The following is a 17870-nucleotide window of genomic DNA, read 5'->3' on the forward strand; positions in this document are numbered from 1 at the left end:
CCTTTAAAATCCTAAGCTTGTATTCAGTTAAAACAATCCCTAAAATTGAAACATGTATCATAGGGGATTTTTGCAGTTGAATTAGTAACAACTAAGAATGGCTGAAATTATTTGTAATCATACACATCACTCTGCCAAAAAGCACCAAATATAAATTTAAATGCCCAAATCTCCTGTTTTCCTGCTCATTTCTTTGCTTGTTATCAAACAGCAGACTGCTTTGCCTGCACAGAGCAGATGAACCTGAGCTTTGGCTGTGCTTAACTGAATATGGTATCTGTGCTGTAGCAATATACTTACATGCATAAGTGCAAGCCTGAATTTTAAAAAAGAAAGAGACCAGTGCAGAGTCACAACTTTCTGAATCAATGAGATTTGTCTTCAGAACATCCAAGTAGATCCCAAAACATGTCATTGAAAACTTTGTATTCCCGATTGCCAGAAAAACCAAAAAGAAAAGCATAAACAAAGCCAAATACCTTGGTACTAGATGTGCTGTTAGTATTGAAATGTGTTTTTTTTGGTATAACTTTCTTTAATTCTTAAAGCCCTTGTTGTTTTTAAGCTAAATACCCTTTTAAAATAACATTTCAACATAGTGTTTGCAGAACTGCTCAGTTCTAGAATCATGGATCCCAAAACACCTGGTGTGTAAGCCTTCTGATCTTTTTATACCTGTTTATTTTACAGAGGAAGACAATAGCCAGAGATAAGAAGGAAATTTGAGGTTGTACAGCCGTCTTATACTGAACTACATCCAAGTACTCTGACCACTATGTTAGTGCTTTTTCCATTACGAGACCCAGTCTCTCCAATTATAGGAGAAAGTATTTCTCCTTGGGTCCATTACTTAGAGAATGAAGACTGTCCTTAATTTTCTGAGCCCTTTTCTGGCATCTCAACTTATACCTTGTATAATGAGTGTGCCTTTTGGCTGGGGTGAACAATTTTTGGAAATTTAAGACATTTCCCTTCTAGCTTCCTTAGAGGACATGTCCTAGGCCAGAGCCCAGGTCTTAATGAAAAACATGTAAACCCTCTTGTTTGTTTTCCTTGTCAATTAACCTATAATTTTAAATCCATTCAATGGCAGATATATCAAGTGACTAATCCCTAGGAAGACTCAAAGTGGCAAGGAGAAGGTGGTTGTGGCCTAGGCACACATCATTGGTCATTTATTCAAAAATGTTAAGGTAGGAAGCCAAATACCTCCTTGCTATTCAGGGAGGTTAGTTATACATGTGGGCCTGGGCTGGACTATTCCTGTGTAGTAGAAGCAACATGAATAACCTGGGATATGTTTGCTGGACAAAGCAACTGGTGTGGCTCTTGGTTTTCTTCAGTTCTCAAGGGAAATGTTATGTGTCGATAATAAAAATGTAAAATCCATATAGCTCAGCCTTCTTGAAGATTGAAACTGACAAATCTCTCTTCTCAGTTAGAATGTCTCCAAGTATGGGTTGTTTCTTAAGTATTGCATTTCTCTGACACTTTTCACAAGAACTGATGTATTATATGTGCTCATTAAAACTTTTTGAACATTAGATGGTAGAGAGACTTATGTATAAGTGAGATAAAATTTATTTCCAGTCCCTCTCGTTCAGATAACACGACCATGAAGAGTAAGTCCATAAGTAGGAATTTGTTACAATCTCTCCCCTGATCCTCTTCTTGTTACTAGAGAGCTATGACTTTGGGAAAGAGGTGGAAAATTTTTTCTAATTCGTAATCCCAGAGTTTATGCATGTCACCTTTACTTTTAGTACCAGACAGAACTCAACAGCTAGCCCCTCCTCATGTGCTCCCTCTTGATAATGCTATTTAGGTGACCTGGTACTTCTCACTTCCAGAAAAAAAATACACAGTTTGGGAGTATTTGAGGCAAATGTAATTTAGGAATCCACTTGACAGTTTCCAAAATGATACTATGGGACATAGGATGGCCATAGAGTGGCCATAAGATGGTGTCCCTTCATAGACAGTGTTTGAGCTGAGAAGGAAATATTCAAGTAATTGCCATAATTACTTGAAGAACCTCAGTTTGTCACCACATTGAGGACCAGGATTTACCATCTATTGCCTCTAAGCTCCCAGGTACTCTGCAGTGGGTCATACATATGTTACTGGACTAGCTGTAACTCCAGTGGTGATAATAATACAACATAAAATTCCAATTCCTCTCTCTTAATAGAGGAGTTAGCATGTTGGCTCATTGCCTAACCATGTGCAGTCTTGGGTTTGCTCATTAGGTTTAGAATTACTTTTTGCAAAAATGAAGTCTGAAAATCATTGTCATGGATATCCCAAGATACGTCCATTCTGTGAATTACACTACATGTAGTGATATTAATAACTTAGAAATAAAACATTACCAGAACCCCCTGTGAGTAATGATTTTTTTTCTTTTATTCCACAAAAGCACTCTGGCTGCAATTAAGTTTTGTTTTGTTTTTTGTGTCCCAGGTAGGAACCGCAGTCCAGATTTCAAAGCTTTTTCTGTTTTACTTCCCCACTACTTCCTTGGATGATGATTCGTGGTTATATTTGTTTATTTTTTAAGTATATTCCTGAATCCTCATAATAACTATCAGATTGCAAAAATAACATATGACTTTATCTAAACAGCAAACTGAGCCACTCGTGTGTTTTCAGAGCCCCTTAATGAGTCTGTTTGAACTTGTATGTACATTTGCATTAATAATGAGTGTTGAGACTATTTTTATATGGCTTAGACAATATTGTGCTTTAAATCTTTATCAAGCTTTCAAGAGCAGAGCTATATTCTAGGAAGTTTTGAGAGGAAGAGATATGAAGTCTGGGTGTGAAAATTATTAGCGTTTTAGAACTAAAGGAAAATTTACTAAGTATTTTAGATCTCTCATTTTAGGTATTAATAAAATGAGGATTACAGGAAGTAAAACATTTTGGAGGCACAAGTAGCTAATGACTGTAATAACCAGAAGCAGAATCCAGATTTTTTGACCCTCAGTCAGTGCTTCCCACTTACCTAGGAACCAAAACCTTCAGATCTATTACCCATTGATTCTAGTTCTTTTCCAGAAGGATGGAGGGCAAATATTTTAAGGAAAGCATTTGTCAGAAAGTATCTATTTGTGTGTTGGCATTCTGATTTCAGGGTATTGAATGGGAAGGATTATTAATAACTGAGGATCTGGGATAGGGTGAAAAAAGCTCTAAAGTGAAAAGGTCTGAATTTGAATCCATCTCATGGGCAATTTACTTACTGTCTCTATGCCCCTCTTCATCTGGAAAACAGTTACGATACTAGCCTTGTCAGAGGTTGTTGCCATAACTATAAACATTAATGTAATACCGATGCATTGTAAGCCATAGATAGTATGCAATATTGTTAGTCAATAATTATTATGGACTGCTTTTTTACACCAAAACCAAAAATAAATTCAAAATAGTTTAAAGACCTAAATGTGAGACATGAAACCATAAAAGTACCACCCCCTTTTTTTTTTTTTAAGATTTTATTTCTTTATTTGACAGAGTGAGACAGCCAGAGAGGGAACACAAGCAGGGGGAGCGGGAAGCAGGGATCCTGATGCAGGGCTTGATCCCCGGACCCTGGGATCATGACCTCAGCCAAAGGCAAATGCTTAACGACTGAGTCACTCAGGTGCCCAAACCATAAAACTTCTTAAAGAAAACATAGACAGTAATCTCTTGGACATTGGCCTTAGCAACACTTTTCTAGATATGACTCCTTTGACAAGGGCAACAAAAGCAAAAATACACCATTGGGACCACCAAAATAAAAAGCTTCTGCACAGTGAAGGAAACCATCAATAAAATAAAAGGCAACCTACTGAATGAAAGAAGATATTTGCAAATGATATATACAATAAGGGTTAATATAAAATATAGATATAAAGAACTCGCACAACTCAACACCAAAACAAAACAAAACAAAACACCAAAATAATCTGACTTAAAAATGAACAGAGAACCCGAATAGATATTTTCCCAGAGAAGACCTACAGCTAGCCAACAGACACATGAAAAGTTGCTCAACATCAGGGAGATGCAAATCAAAACCACAATGGGCTATCGCCTCACACCAGTCAGAATGACTAGAATCAAAAAGACAAGAAACAACATGTGTTGGTGAGGATGTGGACAAAAAGGAACCCTTGTGCACTATTGGCAAGGATGTAAATTGGTGCAACCTGTATAGGAAAATAGTATGGAGTTTCGTCAGAAAATTAAAAATAGAAATACCAAAAAAAAAAAACCTAATAGCAGAGATATGGAAGCATCCCAAGTGTCCATCAATAGATGAATGATTAAAGAAGATGTGACATATATATATACACACACACATATATATATATATACACACACACACATATACATATATACTACACACACACAATGGAATATTACTCAGCCATAAAAATTAACTAGACCTTGGCATTTGTGACAACATGGATGGACCTAGAGGCATTTTGCTAAGTGCAGTAAGTCAGAGAAAGAGAAATACCTGGTGATTTTATTTATATGTCAAATCTAAAAAACAAAACAAAATCCAAACGGTCCCATAAATACAGAGAACAAACCTGTGGTTACCAGGGGGAACGGTTGGGGGGGGGATGGGTAAAATGGGTGAAGGGGAGTGGGAGGTGCAGTCTTCCAGTAATGGAATAAACAAATTAGAGGGATGAAAGTTATGACATAGGGAATATAGTCAGTGGTAATGTAATAAGCCTTGTATATACGGTGACGGCAGCTACACACTTGTGGTGAGCACAGCCTAACACACAATGTTGTTGAATCACTATGCTGCACACCCGAAACTAATGTCACATTGTGTGTCTGCTATTCTTCGATTTCAAACTTAATTATGAAATACTATTATTTTAGCTATCATCAGTTTAAAAATGGTAAAGTGGAAAGAGTGTGAATTTAATGGCAGCCAGATCAAAGTTTCTCTGTCACCATTGTCCAGGCATGGGGTCTTATGGAAGTTAACACATTTCCCAGAAGGTCTGCCTTACAGAGTTGCAAGGATTAAATGAGGGCACCCTGCACGGGGTCCAGCACACTTGCTTTACATTCGTTTCTTTTCTCTCATTATCTTGACTGAACATCAGCATGGCAGGTGATTCCCAGAGACGGCGCCATTTTTACACATGTGCAATTTAACTTTGTACTCGACATCCCTTACGCCTGTGCTGGTTTTTACTCCCAAGTCAACTTAAGTGCCATTTTATCTTCCGATGGCTCTTTACTCCTTTTCCAGCCCAGTCTCTTTATTTATTCCTCCTAGCAAGTTCTAATTATATCATTGTGTCAGATGTGCCTCATGTTTCTGAGTGTCCCTGAGATGGCCTCTTAGTTGTAACATGATAGGGTTTATTTCTGATAAGAACCAAAAAAGAGTATTGATAATAGTTTATTAAAACCAGCTATTGTTAACTTGTGGGAATTTTATCAAGCCCAGTGCCGTTCTTTTTATTAACAGAGACTTGTTTTTGGAGTAACGAGTGTAAGCCAGCAACATGGGGAATTATTGCAGCCTTTGTGCAACCTTCCAAAACAAAACGGGAAACCGGGATGCCCACATACAGAGCCGTAGAACCACTGTCTTCTCACTTCACCTGAGTACTCTGAGGCCCCAATTCCAACTCTTTGAGACACTCGAATGCCCTTGAGCCCCCCCTTTCTTTCTTTCCATCTCCTTAGGCTGTACTTCTCTGAAGTGGTAAGGCTTCATTGTGCTTCTGTGCTGTCCCTGGGAATATTCTAGCTTGCTCCCACCTCGAATATAGAATTTGGAAGAGTCCCTGGAAAAGGTTGAGTGACTCAAGTTGTACAGCAGATATCCTGAATTTTTACTGGTCCTGGCAGCAGCACTGGGAGAGATGGTTCATAACAACAAAATGCTAACAGATGATTTTTCCACATTGCTTGGCACCATCACGATGTCTTTTATCAGCAGGCACCTGTCCACGTTCTTTTTGACAGACGTGTTGTGGGGACCAGACAAGCAAAAGTCTCCTTCTGTTGCTTGGGTTTCAGTACAGTGTGTTCCTTCGATGATATCTCTGAACAGCGGTAATGTGAAGGATATTAAAAAATAATGAGGATTCAGTAAGGGGAAGGAAGGACCAGCCCCTGAGGAGGCGGGGGAAGTAGCCTAGAGTCCAGTCCCTAATCAGATTAAAATCACAAATGTGGTTCAATTCTACTAGGTAGTTTCTTACACTTATGGGAACAGTTTTTAAGCTTGTTGTGGAAAGCTCACTGATCTACAATATTTTGAGTTGTTAAAATTAAATTTCAACTTTTAGAAATACCCATACATATAAAAGAACCTCCAAGCCCCTGAGTTTTTTATTTGAATGTTGTAGGCAATAGCAGCTATGAAATCTCATAGTTTATGTTGTGCGTGGGACTGTCAAAAAGGAAGTGAACACCCATACCTCTCTTTAAAAAAATTTTTTGAAGCTGCAAGAATAGGTGCCTAGTAGGGGCACAAGGAAGTCTTGACATTTAAAACTAAGGAAATAGTTCAATTCCATAAGCATTTCTGGATCACTAACAAGCCAAGCCATGTGAAATGTTCTGGAAGTTCAAACATGAATAAGGCACAGTCCCCAACTGCCTGGAGCTTTTAGATTTACAAAGAAGATAAGCAGAAATGACTATACTGGGACATGAACCTAGCAGGTTCTTTGGCAACAATGTCAAAGAAAAATTCTTGTCAGGAAGAGTCAAGAAATGTTTAAGCCAGAAGGTTCAGCTGAACTTGACTGAGTTTTCCTTCAGGGCTTTGGCTAGGTGGAAATGAAGAGAAAAGTTGTTTTAAGTAGTACAAATAGCATATGTAAAAGCATAGCAACGTGGGGGTTGAATGTATGCTGATTCTGTAGTGATGCAGCACAGGGAAAGTATAGAGAAGTATCTGGAAAAGTGAGCAGAGAGAGGCCAAGTTTTAAGGAGCCATGAGGCATCATGGAAAGAATTTAGACTTATCTGCTGTGCAGAATAACTGTTTTCAATATAGGTAATGAAGGGGTATTCCCCTTATGGGGACAGGTCAGAATCAGGAAGGGGCTTTTCCAAATTACACACGTTCCTTTGGCCATTCTGAAATGACCCAAGTGTAAGTCTTTGCCAAAAAGAGTGCACTGGTACTGTGGCGTCATCCTGTCTCAGCCGCGCCTGGAGCAGAGTAAAGATTAAGGACAGTGGCTGTTGATTTCAACTCTGGATGCCCTTCGGAATTCTCTGGCGAGCTTTAAGGATATCAGTGCAAGGACACCATCTCAGATCTCTGAGGATGGTCCTGCTCATTGGTACTTTTTACAGAGCTCTCTAGGTGTTTCTAATGGGGAGCAGGCTGACAAGCACGACATGAGACAAATAAAAGTAGTGCCAGTACAGAAAAGGAAGATTAAAACAGAATGGTTTAATTGGGATTGTTCTCTTAAGGATTGTGAATGTGAATCCTTCTTAGGAGGAGATGGATATAGATCACTAGGCGATTGCAAATGGGAAGAGGATGCACTTAAAAGTGAAAGCAGGAGAAGCAAGAAAGTTACGAGTAAAGGAAGGTGGATAAAACGTGGGCATCATCTGGTAGATAAAGCTTGAGGAAGACCAGAAAGATGTTAAACCTCAGCACCTGTCTCCTTTCAAATGAGATATTGGGATGAATGCAGAAAAACAGATTTTCAGCAGGGAGGGGCAGGAGACGGAAATTCCTAGTGCTTCATATGACCTAAAGATAATTTACCTAGGAAAAAATGGAAGATTTATAACTATTTTGTCTCCCATGTATGAGCTTCACATTCAATGTGAATGTAAGGGGGCCTGAAAAGAGAGTCACCAGGGTTCAAAAGCATTATGTTCCCTTGGCCCATCCTCCTCTGTAGTTTTGGCTGAAAGGAACTGGACTTGACATTTCATAAAGATTCCCAGGATCTTGGGCAAACTTTGTCCAAGAAGGAGTACATGATTATCTGACTGAAAGTTCTACTTTGGGTTTAATTCCCCAAATCGCTAATAGTCTTTCTAGCTGTGGTTCTAGGTAGAGGAGAGTAAAAACAGCACACAGTTTCCACATGCAAAGTGGAAAGGGCACTTAATAGAAGAAAGTTGAGAGGAAAACAGGGTTAAAAACTAGCTTTTCCAAAGGTTCGATTATTAGGGTTTCTTATTATAATCCCAACATATCAGTATGGAGTATATGGAAATTTGGTATTTCTTTCTTCTATGGCAATTCTTCATATCGGTGTATACAGATTGTGAGGAAGCCATCCATGGAAACTGTGCTTAGTGATCTGTCCCCTTCCTTTGGGCATTTGCAGGAATGAAGGGGTGTTGAGAGAAGACAGCATTTGCAAAGGCCCAGATACATGAGTGAGCATGGTCCTGGGAGAGGCAAGATGCTATGCAAGTATGGAAGCCAGGGCCTATCTGGGGAAGAGGCAGGAGCAAAAAGAGGAGAAAGCTGACAGAAAACAGATCAAAGGAGACTTCAGTGTGTCCATGCTAAAAAGGTTCAGTGTCAGGCTGTAAGTAATGGCCAATTATTGAAGAGATATTAAAGAGTAAAAATCTGCATTTATTAAAATATTGTCCTGGAACTAGTATGGCTGAACTGTGGTCAGGAGAATTAGGTGGTTGTTGGCATTCTCTGGATAAACTGAGAAACTGAAATAGATAAACTGAAAAGTTGAGGCACTGCGAATGGAAGGAAGAGAATGAATCAGAGACATTAGTGAGACTTGTTGGTAAATAATATGTTGGGAATGAGAGAGAGAAGGCAAGAAATCCAGTATAACATCCAGGTGTCAAAATGTGATGACTAGGAAGATGGCGATGCCATTAACTGCAGGAAGGAATTTCAGAGGAAGAATAAATTGAGGTTTGACAATGACAAGTTCGTGATGAGTTTGAACATGTTGAGTTTGAGGTACTGATTAAACCCAGAGGTAGATCAGTCAGGAGGGTGGTTGGTATGATGGCTCTAAGATCCGCTTGGGAAATAATAGTGTATAGTAGCTGGGTGTTGCTGTACCCTATGAGTACACAAGATGGTTCAGAGAGATTGTGTAGTGTGAGAAGGGTAAAATGGCAAGCAGGATGCCTGGGGAACAACATTTAGGGGATGAATGGAGGGAGAAGAGTCCACAGATTGTCTGGAGGGAGCTGAGAAGTGGGAAGAAATTGGGGGTGGGTAGAAGCCGGAGAATTTCAAGGCATCTCTAACTCTAACAATGCAGCCTAGAGGGCAGTATCGCTGCAAAATGCCCACCAAATGCAACAGTCAAATCACAGGATTTCGATGAGTTGGGGGTGTGGGCCTGGGGGCAGAAGTCAATTATGATTGGCTGAAGGGAGAATGGATGAGAAAATAGATCAAGTGAGAGTTGTATGTTTTTTCCCAAAAAATTCTGCTGGGAAGAAGAGACAGTGAGAAAGGGCAACTGCTAGAACAAATCAAAGAACTCGCCTTTAGGGGCACCTGGGTGGCTCAGTCGGTTAAGCATCAGATTCTTAATTGCAGCTCAGGTCATGATCTCAGGGTCCTGAGATCAAGATCCACGGAGCTCCACATCATGATCCCTGCTCAGTGGGGAGTCAGCTTGAGATTCTTCCTCTCCCTCTGCCCCTCCTCCCACTCACAGGCGCACTCTCTAAAAAAAACAAAAAGACAAAGTATCTTTATCTTTGCTTTAGATGGATAGAGTATGGTGCAGGGAGCCTACTGAGAGCTGAGAGCAAGGTGATGTGGCCACTGGCATCTGGGACAGCAGCAAAGAAACAGTAATCATTGTAGCAAACTTATGAGGCACTTACTGTTTTCCAAACACTCTTCTCTCTGTTGTTTTATGTATATTAACTCATCTACTTCTCACCTACCTTATGAAGTGGAATCTGTTAGTATCCGCATTTTACTTATGAGAACACTGAGGTCCAGAGAGGTTAAACAACCTGGAGGATTTGGGCTCTACCCACTGCACTAAGCAAGAGAGTCACTGAAACAATGTATAGGTACATGTGTCAGCTTCAGCAGCTTCAGAAGATCATAGGTTAAGAGGTGGATGGGAAGGGGGTGAGATGGGACCAAGGTGTTTGCTATAGATACAGGTCAGTTGTGTGATAAAGGGAAAGTCTCTCTGTGGAACATGTCTTTAGAACTTTTTCCTATTATTAAGAAGTTGACAATTGAAGAAAATTATTGGCTCATCAATGTCATCTTAACCTTCTTGGAAGAAAGTTAGTTGGGAACAAGAAGCCAGAGTTAGTTTGTTGTGGCAGAACTGAACTAGTCATTGTCATGAAATTGACATGTTGGCAAGCCATTCTGTGGACATTAGGGCTGGGCTGTAGGTAGAGGTGGGCAGGGGTGGCAGGGGGAGATGGTGACGAGCAAGACGTTGAAACACTGATTATCTTGATCGCATAGTTGAATGACGCTTGAAATTACTTTCAGGCATTTGGTAGTAGAACTTCTGAAAGATTGGGTAAACTTTTGTATTTGTACTACCTTGTTTATCCAGACTTGTTAAAGCTTTTCTTGGTTTTGTGCCCATCATTCCACAAAGGTGGCATTATTTGGAAATGTGAAAGAATGATTATAAATCTGTCAGTCTTCTAATATTATCATTAGCAGCAGTACCTAGTAGTAACATTTATTCAGATGTCATGTACCTTTCTAAAAACCCTAGAGCTGGCTCACAGTCATCCCCTTTACACTTGGGAAAACTCAGACATGAAGACACAAAGTTCCTTGCCCAAGGTTGTAGAGCTAGCAAGTGGCTAAGCTGGGATGCAAATCAGGTGGTATGAATCCAGAGCTCAGGTGCCTAACCCTCTATGCTATACATGAAATGGATGGTGTCCAGATTTCACCTGTTTTTTTGGAGTTGCATCAGGCTGCCATGTTCACATGGGAGAAAATCAACTCTCATTTTCTATGCATTTGTGTTGCTTATTTATTACTATCTTATGAAAATTTATGAAACAGACCCAAATATTAGTCAGGGACAGCTTTAATATGGAAACTTCTAGAAAATGCACATGTGTGATAGCTTTTTCTCATACCTTTGGTTTCTGCTGTGTTGGCCCAGAAGCCCCACAGAAGAGGTATTCTAAGGGAGACTTATGAGGATAGCCAGAAGGATCTCAATTTTTTTTTCTTACAGTTTTCTTTTTCCAAACCCAAAGCAAAAGTAATAGAAGATATATTCAAGCATGCTCAAATTTTTATGAACACTGTGTTTTGCATTTGATATCAAAACAGGGTGAACATTCTTAGGGAACAGTTTTACTGAAAACCTTAATCCATGGTAATTTTCCCCCATGAGGTCAGATTGGATGAAATTATGCTTCTACTCCAATGGTTTAAGTCTTTGGAAAATTCATAAAGTGAAATTTTATACCCTGTCAGATCCTCAAAAGAACATCTCTGTGTTTCCCTGTGTTGATGTGGCCTGGGCTGTGGTGGCACAGGGATGGTATTGAAGTTTTTATTTCACATATCTATTTTTTTTAATAAATTCTTTACTTTTTTTCCCACTGCTATTCTGCAGGCTCAGTTTGAACTCCAGGCATTTCACATCCGGGGGGAGCACGCGGTGGTTACAGCAAGACTAGAAGAAACCATTGAAACTCTCAAACGGGAGACAGAACACCGATGGCGAGGAGGACGTGAAGAGATGAAAGATGCGTGTATCTCCACGGGCGATGACTGTCCTCCAAAGACCTACCGAAATGTGTGCATCCAGACAGACAGAGAGACTTTTCTCAAACCCTGTGAAAGTGAAGGCAAGACAATCAGAAGTAACCAGATAATACCCAAAAAGTTGACTATCTCCTCTTTGAGTCAGCTCTCTCCCCCAAATGACAACAAAGACACCCATGGACCACTTCAGTCTGCAGAAGGCCTCTCACCAAGTCAGCAAACCGCATCCTCTCCACCTCCCGCACCCCCACCCCCAGCAGTCGCCCCTCCCCCTCCGCCTCCTCCCCTCCCACCTGGACTCGGACCTTTGTCACCAGTACCTCCGCCACCACCTGTGAGTTCTGGACCGCCACCTCCTCCACCCCCTCCTCTGCCTCCGAGTGCCGGCCCTCCTCCCCCACCTCCTCCTCCCCCACCACTTCCCAGTTCCCCTGCTCTGCCCACCAGTGGGGGGCCTCCACCTCCTCCTCCTCCAACACCTCCAGGACTTGCACCCCCACCTCCTCCTGGACTTTTCTTCGGAGTTGGCCCTTCCAGCCAGTGTCCTCGGAAACCAGCCATTGAGCCGAGTTGCCCCATGAAGCCCTTGTATTGGACTAGAATACAAATAAGTGATAAAAGGTGAGCTCAACTCCCCCAGCTCATTCTCAGGTTGTGAATTCCCAGGATTTTGCCCAAGTGATGTTTTATTCTTACCAGTTGGATATCTGTGTACAGTGACATTCATTTTTCAGATGCAGCATAGTGAGTACCTTGGATAAACAAGTTGGAGTGTTGAGAGGGAGAATGTCTATCTCTACCAGGTCTTGTCTGTATTTGCCATAGACTGATGCTGGGAGGAACAGTGTCTGCAATGTCAGATGCTTCTCTAAGATAAAGGTTCCATTTTACAGACCCTTCTTAGAGAAGAGCCCTGGTCTAAGTCAGAGCCTTCTCGAACATCCCTACAGGTAGCAAGTAATCACACAGACAGACATAGAGCCTGGACCTATAGCTGGGTTCACTGAAGATTTTTAGAATATCTTTCTTGTCTTTCGATGGGATCATCAGCCTTATGATCTGGAGACTCACCAGGTATGTGTAATTTTTCAGGTTTTATTAGGAGAGCCAGACATAGCTGAGTCCTTAGCTCTTTAGCGCAAAAGAGAGTCAAAAAATAGAAAATCTCTGCTTGAACTCTCATTCCCCTAACTGCTAAATACCCTCACATCTTATACCCTGTTGCTCAGAGAAAGTGCCAGTAGAGCACATCTAACATTTGTATAGCTTGTTAAGCTGGGTCTTTGCAGCAGGAAGATAGGTTGGTTGGAAACTTCCATTCAAACATATTTGAATTTAATTTCTTCTGCCTCATTTCAGAGTCTGTCAAGAGGACAATGAGAGAGATCTTGAGTTGCTTCTTGATAATCTCTAGATTTGAAGTTCATTTGTTTGTGAAGGACAGCAAATAGAGAACACATTTTTAAACACACATTTTTGAACTTACTCCTCAAATCAGTGTGTGGTAGTGAATCTTTCAATTTATCTAACATTTTGTATATGGAAGGCAGGATATTAAACAACATAACATGAAATTTACAATTATAAAACAACTGGAAACCACTATAGGAGGAAATCACTATAAACAACGCATATGGTGAACTAAGTTGATTATGTGCTTCATATTGGCTCCTTTCCTAACCAAAAAAATAAGGACCAGGAGTTTATGTGTGGAAAATCCTGATACTTTTTTTTAAAATGCAGAAAACTTATTATTTCCCAAATGAATGGTTAAAAAAAAGAAGATCCCGAAATAGCTATAGTATTAGTATTCCTTTTTGTCTCATTCAAAACTCAGATGACATTTCCTAAGAAATTGTTTCCCAGAATCTTTATATGGATCTGTGTTCCCTTATTAGTGTTCTCAAATTAATGTACAGACATTCCAGAGTGATGATTCCCACCTGTCAGCCCTGGGGTCGTGTGTTCTGACAGCACATGGAACTGTTCCACACCTTTGTCTCACTAGCCTGCCTCCACTCCATTCCCCTCAAGACTCCATAAACAAGCAATATCCTAGACCACAGCAGTAGTGTGACAGTACCGCTGGGAGATATGGGCCCTTTGCCCACTGTTCAAGGTGGGACCAAGTCAAGCTGGAGATAATCATCATTTTTTCCCTCCTTATGTATTTGGCCATTTTGAGAAAGAAAACGATTACATCCTCGGGCTCTTATTAGTTTCATTATAAGGTTAGGACTTCAGTTCTGAGCTAAAGGAAAAATAGATGAAGGTACCGAGTTTCCTGCACAAAGACTGCGAGATGGCTGCTGCCCACTGCACCACATGTTTAGTGTCTCTTATCATGGGTCCCTCAAAATGGTTTTGTACCCTCAGAGCATGAGTATTTCTTTTAAACTAAAAGGCTGTAGGGATTCTGTGTAGTGTTCATTTTTGAACTAAAATTATTTGGGGTGTGTTTTTTTAAAAAGAGAGGAAATGGTATTTTAGTTTTTTTGCCCAAGCAGAAGGGTAAGCGCTGTGTCTAATATATGCATGGTAAATTTTGGTCTAGGTCTTCCAGGGACCCAGGAGTAAAATATGATTTTTTTCCATTTTATATCTACTGCCTTTTACCTACTTGATTGCTTTTCACTACTAACATGAACTGATTTTTAACTTTTGCCATTTTGCATTCTTCAGTGTCTGTTTTGTGGCTTCTAGAATAGGGAAGAGATATTTTGTTAAAGAAAAAGAGATCCTCATCTATCCACTTTTTTGGCTTCCTAACAAATATCTATTTTCTAGTATCTTCTCCTCCTTCCTCCCCAGCTCCCTCCTGCCTCTGCCATTTCTCCCTCTCTAGTCTCTCCTTCCTCTTCCTCCTTCTACCTTCCTCTTCCGCTTCTTGTGAGCTAAATTTGTATGTTCAGTGGTCAGAGAGGAAGTGACCATTATAACAGATGAGCTGGTCTGTGAGAGAGGCCTTGTTACTGCCCCACAAAATGCCTGCTGACCCCAACTCACTGAGAGGTAGTATTCCAAGATTCTTTTTTTCATTACTGAACGTGCCGTTCCCATAGAGACAATGTAGTAAATGGTGATGAAGTGTTCAACCTATCAAAGCCAATTTACTCTAGAATATGAGTGAGTTGCTGCCTACTCATACTAGCCTGAGCTCAGAGTCCTTGGAGCTGTGTCCAAGTGGTACAGGTGCGGGGATGGAGGATGGGGGTTGGGAGATGGATGGGTCTGAACAACGCCCCCTTTGCATCATATCACCTCCTTCTACACACCCTCTCTTCAGCTTCCCAGAACCTTCATGAAGCCCAGACCAGCAGCCCTTAACAGGCTGCATGCTCCAAAATTCCCTGGTTCAGGATCCCCCTCCCTGAGTGCAGCTAAGCACTTAACAGTGCTCGCGTTTCAAATGGAAGTTAAGTGAGTGGCAGAGGTGCGCGGCTGAGGCAGGAGCACATGGATGGATATACTCTGCTGCAAGTGTTCTAGATCTTGGGTGATGATTTCACAGGCATTCATTGTACTCTCATATGTTATACATGTCACACACATACTCTTAAATGGCTCAAATATCATGAAAAAGTTAGAAGTGAATCCTAACAGATGAAAATGTTTATATTTCGTGGGACATGTAGAAAATGTGAACACACAGATCTGAGAAGTCAGTTTTCCCAACTGTTTTGAATAAGAAATTGCCTTTTTGCACCCAAGAATTCTGTGGACCTCTCCATACAACAATAGTTCTTTTGGTTTTCAGTAATGGAGAAAATACATATTAAAACAAGGGTAGGTACTTATTGATATTATGGATCATATATAATATATTTGAAAAACAATAAATGTATAGATGAAACATTGTATTTTTTTCTGTCTATGCATATTAAGAGTGTTTAAAAATAAGAAAGTGGACACTTGGGGGAAAATGTGTTCTAGCTGAAGGAAGCCTGGATGGTAACCCTTCCAGGTTTGGTCTCAGAGGCAGTTCTTTTCTACCTGATTTTCCATATCTTCTTCTCTTTGTTTCTCAACTGGTGCCCCTGTGTTTTGAAGATTGAAAAAAAAGAGAAAAAAAAAAACAACCCCTAGAAACAAAATGTACAGCCTTCCCATGTCTGCTTTAGTTGAAAGCCCTGTGGAGGCTGGTACAATGAAGATTTTTGATTTGTTTAATTGTTAAGTACTGTTGTTAAGGCAGAGTGTTATAAATCAAGTATTTCTAAATGAGCTCAGTCTAGTCACAAATTATGGGTCTTGCCCTGAGTTGACCTGAACTAATCCTAAAAATAATATTTAGAAGTATAAGAAAAAGTCCAAAGAGAGGGTTAATCTTTACCTTACTAGAAGGTGTAGAATTTTATTCTTTTTAAGAATTTTTATTAAGAATTATCCCATCAATATCTCAGCATTGGTTATCTTTTCAACATTTATATGATGTCCATTTTTACCCATGATGGAAACGACATAGACTGAGGGAAGAACAGCTTATGTGGTTCCAATCATGTGTATCCCAGGACTTCTGGTCCCTCGTGATTTCTCTAGATCTCTCTTTCTCTCTTTGATTGTATCTAGTGGTCATTCGGTTTTGAAAATGGGTGTTGGTTTTGATGTTCTGTGGTATATCTTGACCTAAAGAAAAAAAAGTGTAACATGAAAAGGCGTTCTTCAAGCTTTTTTAGAAGGAGATATATATATATAAACATACAGACATATATATACATATATATATATGTATCTTAGATGAGTTATAAAGTGAACTAGAGATTTCATTATATTCTGTTCTCTTCTGTTTTGATTTTAATGGTTAACTTGTCATTTTTCTCTTTTAAGCCAAAATGCTACACCAACCTTATGGGATTCCTTAGAAGAACCTGATATTCGGGATCCTAGTGAATTTGAGTATTTATTCTCCAAAGACACAACTCAGCAGAAGAAAAAACCTCTGTCAGAGACCTATGAGAAAAAGAACAAGGTCAAAAAGGTACTGAATGACGATAGTATTCATTGTATTTTTTGGTCATATGTGAGAATTCATTATGTGCTGCTGGTTTGCTCTTTTCCAGAAATGTTTTGGAAGGTTTTAAGCCACTGATGGCAAAAGGGAGTCAGTAGTTTGAGAAATCTGTGCTTGTGCTGTCAGTCCTATCTGAATTTTCAGACTATTTTCTTAATTTGATCTGGACTTTTTTCAGCTTATAATTCTATTGAAAAAATGTAAAATTTAACTTGCAGTTAGTGAAAGTAGGCCGTATGTCATATGAAAAATATGTCTTACTCATTAACTTATTTATAAATTCATTCATTTAACAAATCATTTACAGGGAGTATATTTATGCTAGGTTTTGTTTTAGGCCCATGGGGTCCAGTGTGGTAACCATTAGGCACATGTGGCTGTTTAAGTAATATAATTAGATAAATCAAAAATTCAGTTCTTCAGGGGCATTCACCACTTTTCAGTTCTGTTTTTGTGGCTAGTGACTACCGTATAGCACAGATTTGAAAAAAAATTGTCAATATAAAAGTTTTATTGGATAGCACAGTCAGAACCTCTGGGATATGTTGGTGAGAAAACCCCAAAGACCTTTGCCCTGTGGTACTTACGTTAAAAATCAGCGTTAGAAACAAAACATTAAACCATGTGCTAGAGCGGGGTAAGGAAGATGGATTTTTGGCAGGGTGGGGACGAGGCTGCAGTTTTCAGTGGAATGTATAGAAGAGTCCTCATGGAGAAGCTGACTTCTGAGCAAAGACTTGAGGTCTTGAAGTCAGAGGCTGCCAGCCATACATCAGAAGGCAAGTTCAAGATTCCCCAGGCCTTCTGGTTGATGTGAACTTGAACGAATGGCTGCTGAGACTCACGCGGGCTGCCTGACCTCGGTCAAAGTTCATCCTCTCTTTGCCTCCACCCCCTTCTGGCAACCTGAGATAATGACTAGTCATATTATTTATTATTCTAAGTAGTTATTAAATGAGGTAACTGATCTGTCGTGCTCAGCACAGTGCCTGACACAGTCAGCCCTCCGCAGAGGACGGCTACCCTCATTTTGTTGCAGCTGATGTTACTGCTGCAAATTCTCAGCTTTAGTGTTTTGATAATAGATTAGATGGTGCTGCAGCAAAGGTATAGGACATCTAGGGTTCTGCTCTT

The 17870-nt window shown here is 40.1% G+C and overlaps 1 protein-coding gene across 2 annotated transcripts in view; it reads left to right on the plus strand.

The window, feature by feature from the left end:
- FMN1 (formin 1) overlaps positions 1-17870 on the plus strand; it is a gene marked incomplete at its 5' end in the record, with an annotated part of 364844 nt that overhangs the window by 166507 nt on the left and 180467 nt on the right. For both annotated transcript variants that reach the window (XM_080809905.1, XM_080809906.1), the window contains 2 exons: positions 11574-12346; positions 16553-16703. In XM_080809905.1, the coding sequence (XP_080666031.1) occupies positions 11574-12346; positions 16553-16703 (924 nt within the window). The remainder of the gene's footprint in view (positions 1-11573; positions 12347-16552; positions 16704-17870) is intronic.

The sequence above is a fragment of the Martes martes genome, assembly GCF_963455335.1.
Source record: "Martes martes genome assembly, chromosome: 7".
Lineage (NCBI taxonomy): Eukaryota > Metazoa > Chordata > Mammalia > Carnivora > Mustelidae > Martes > Martes martes.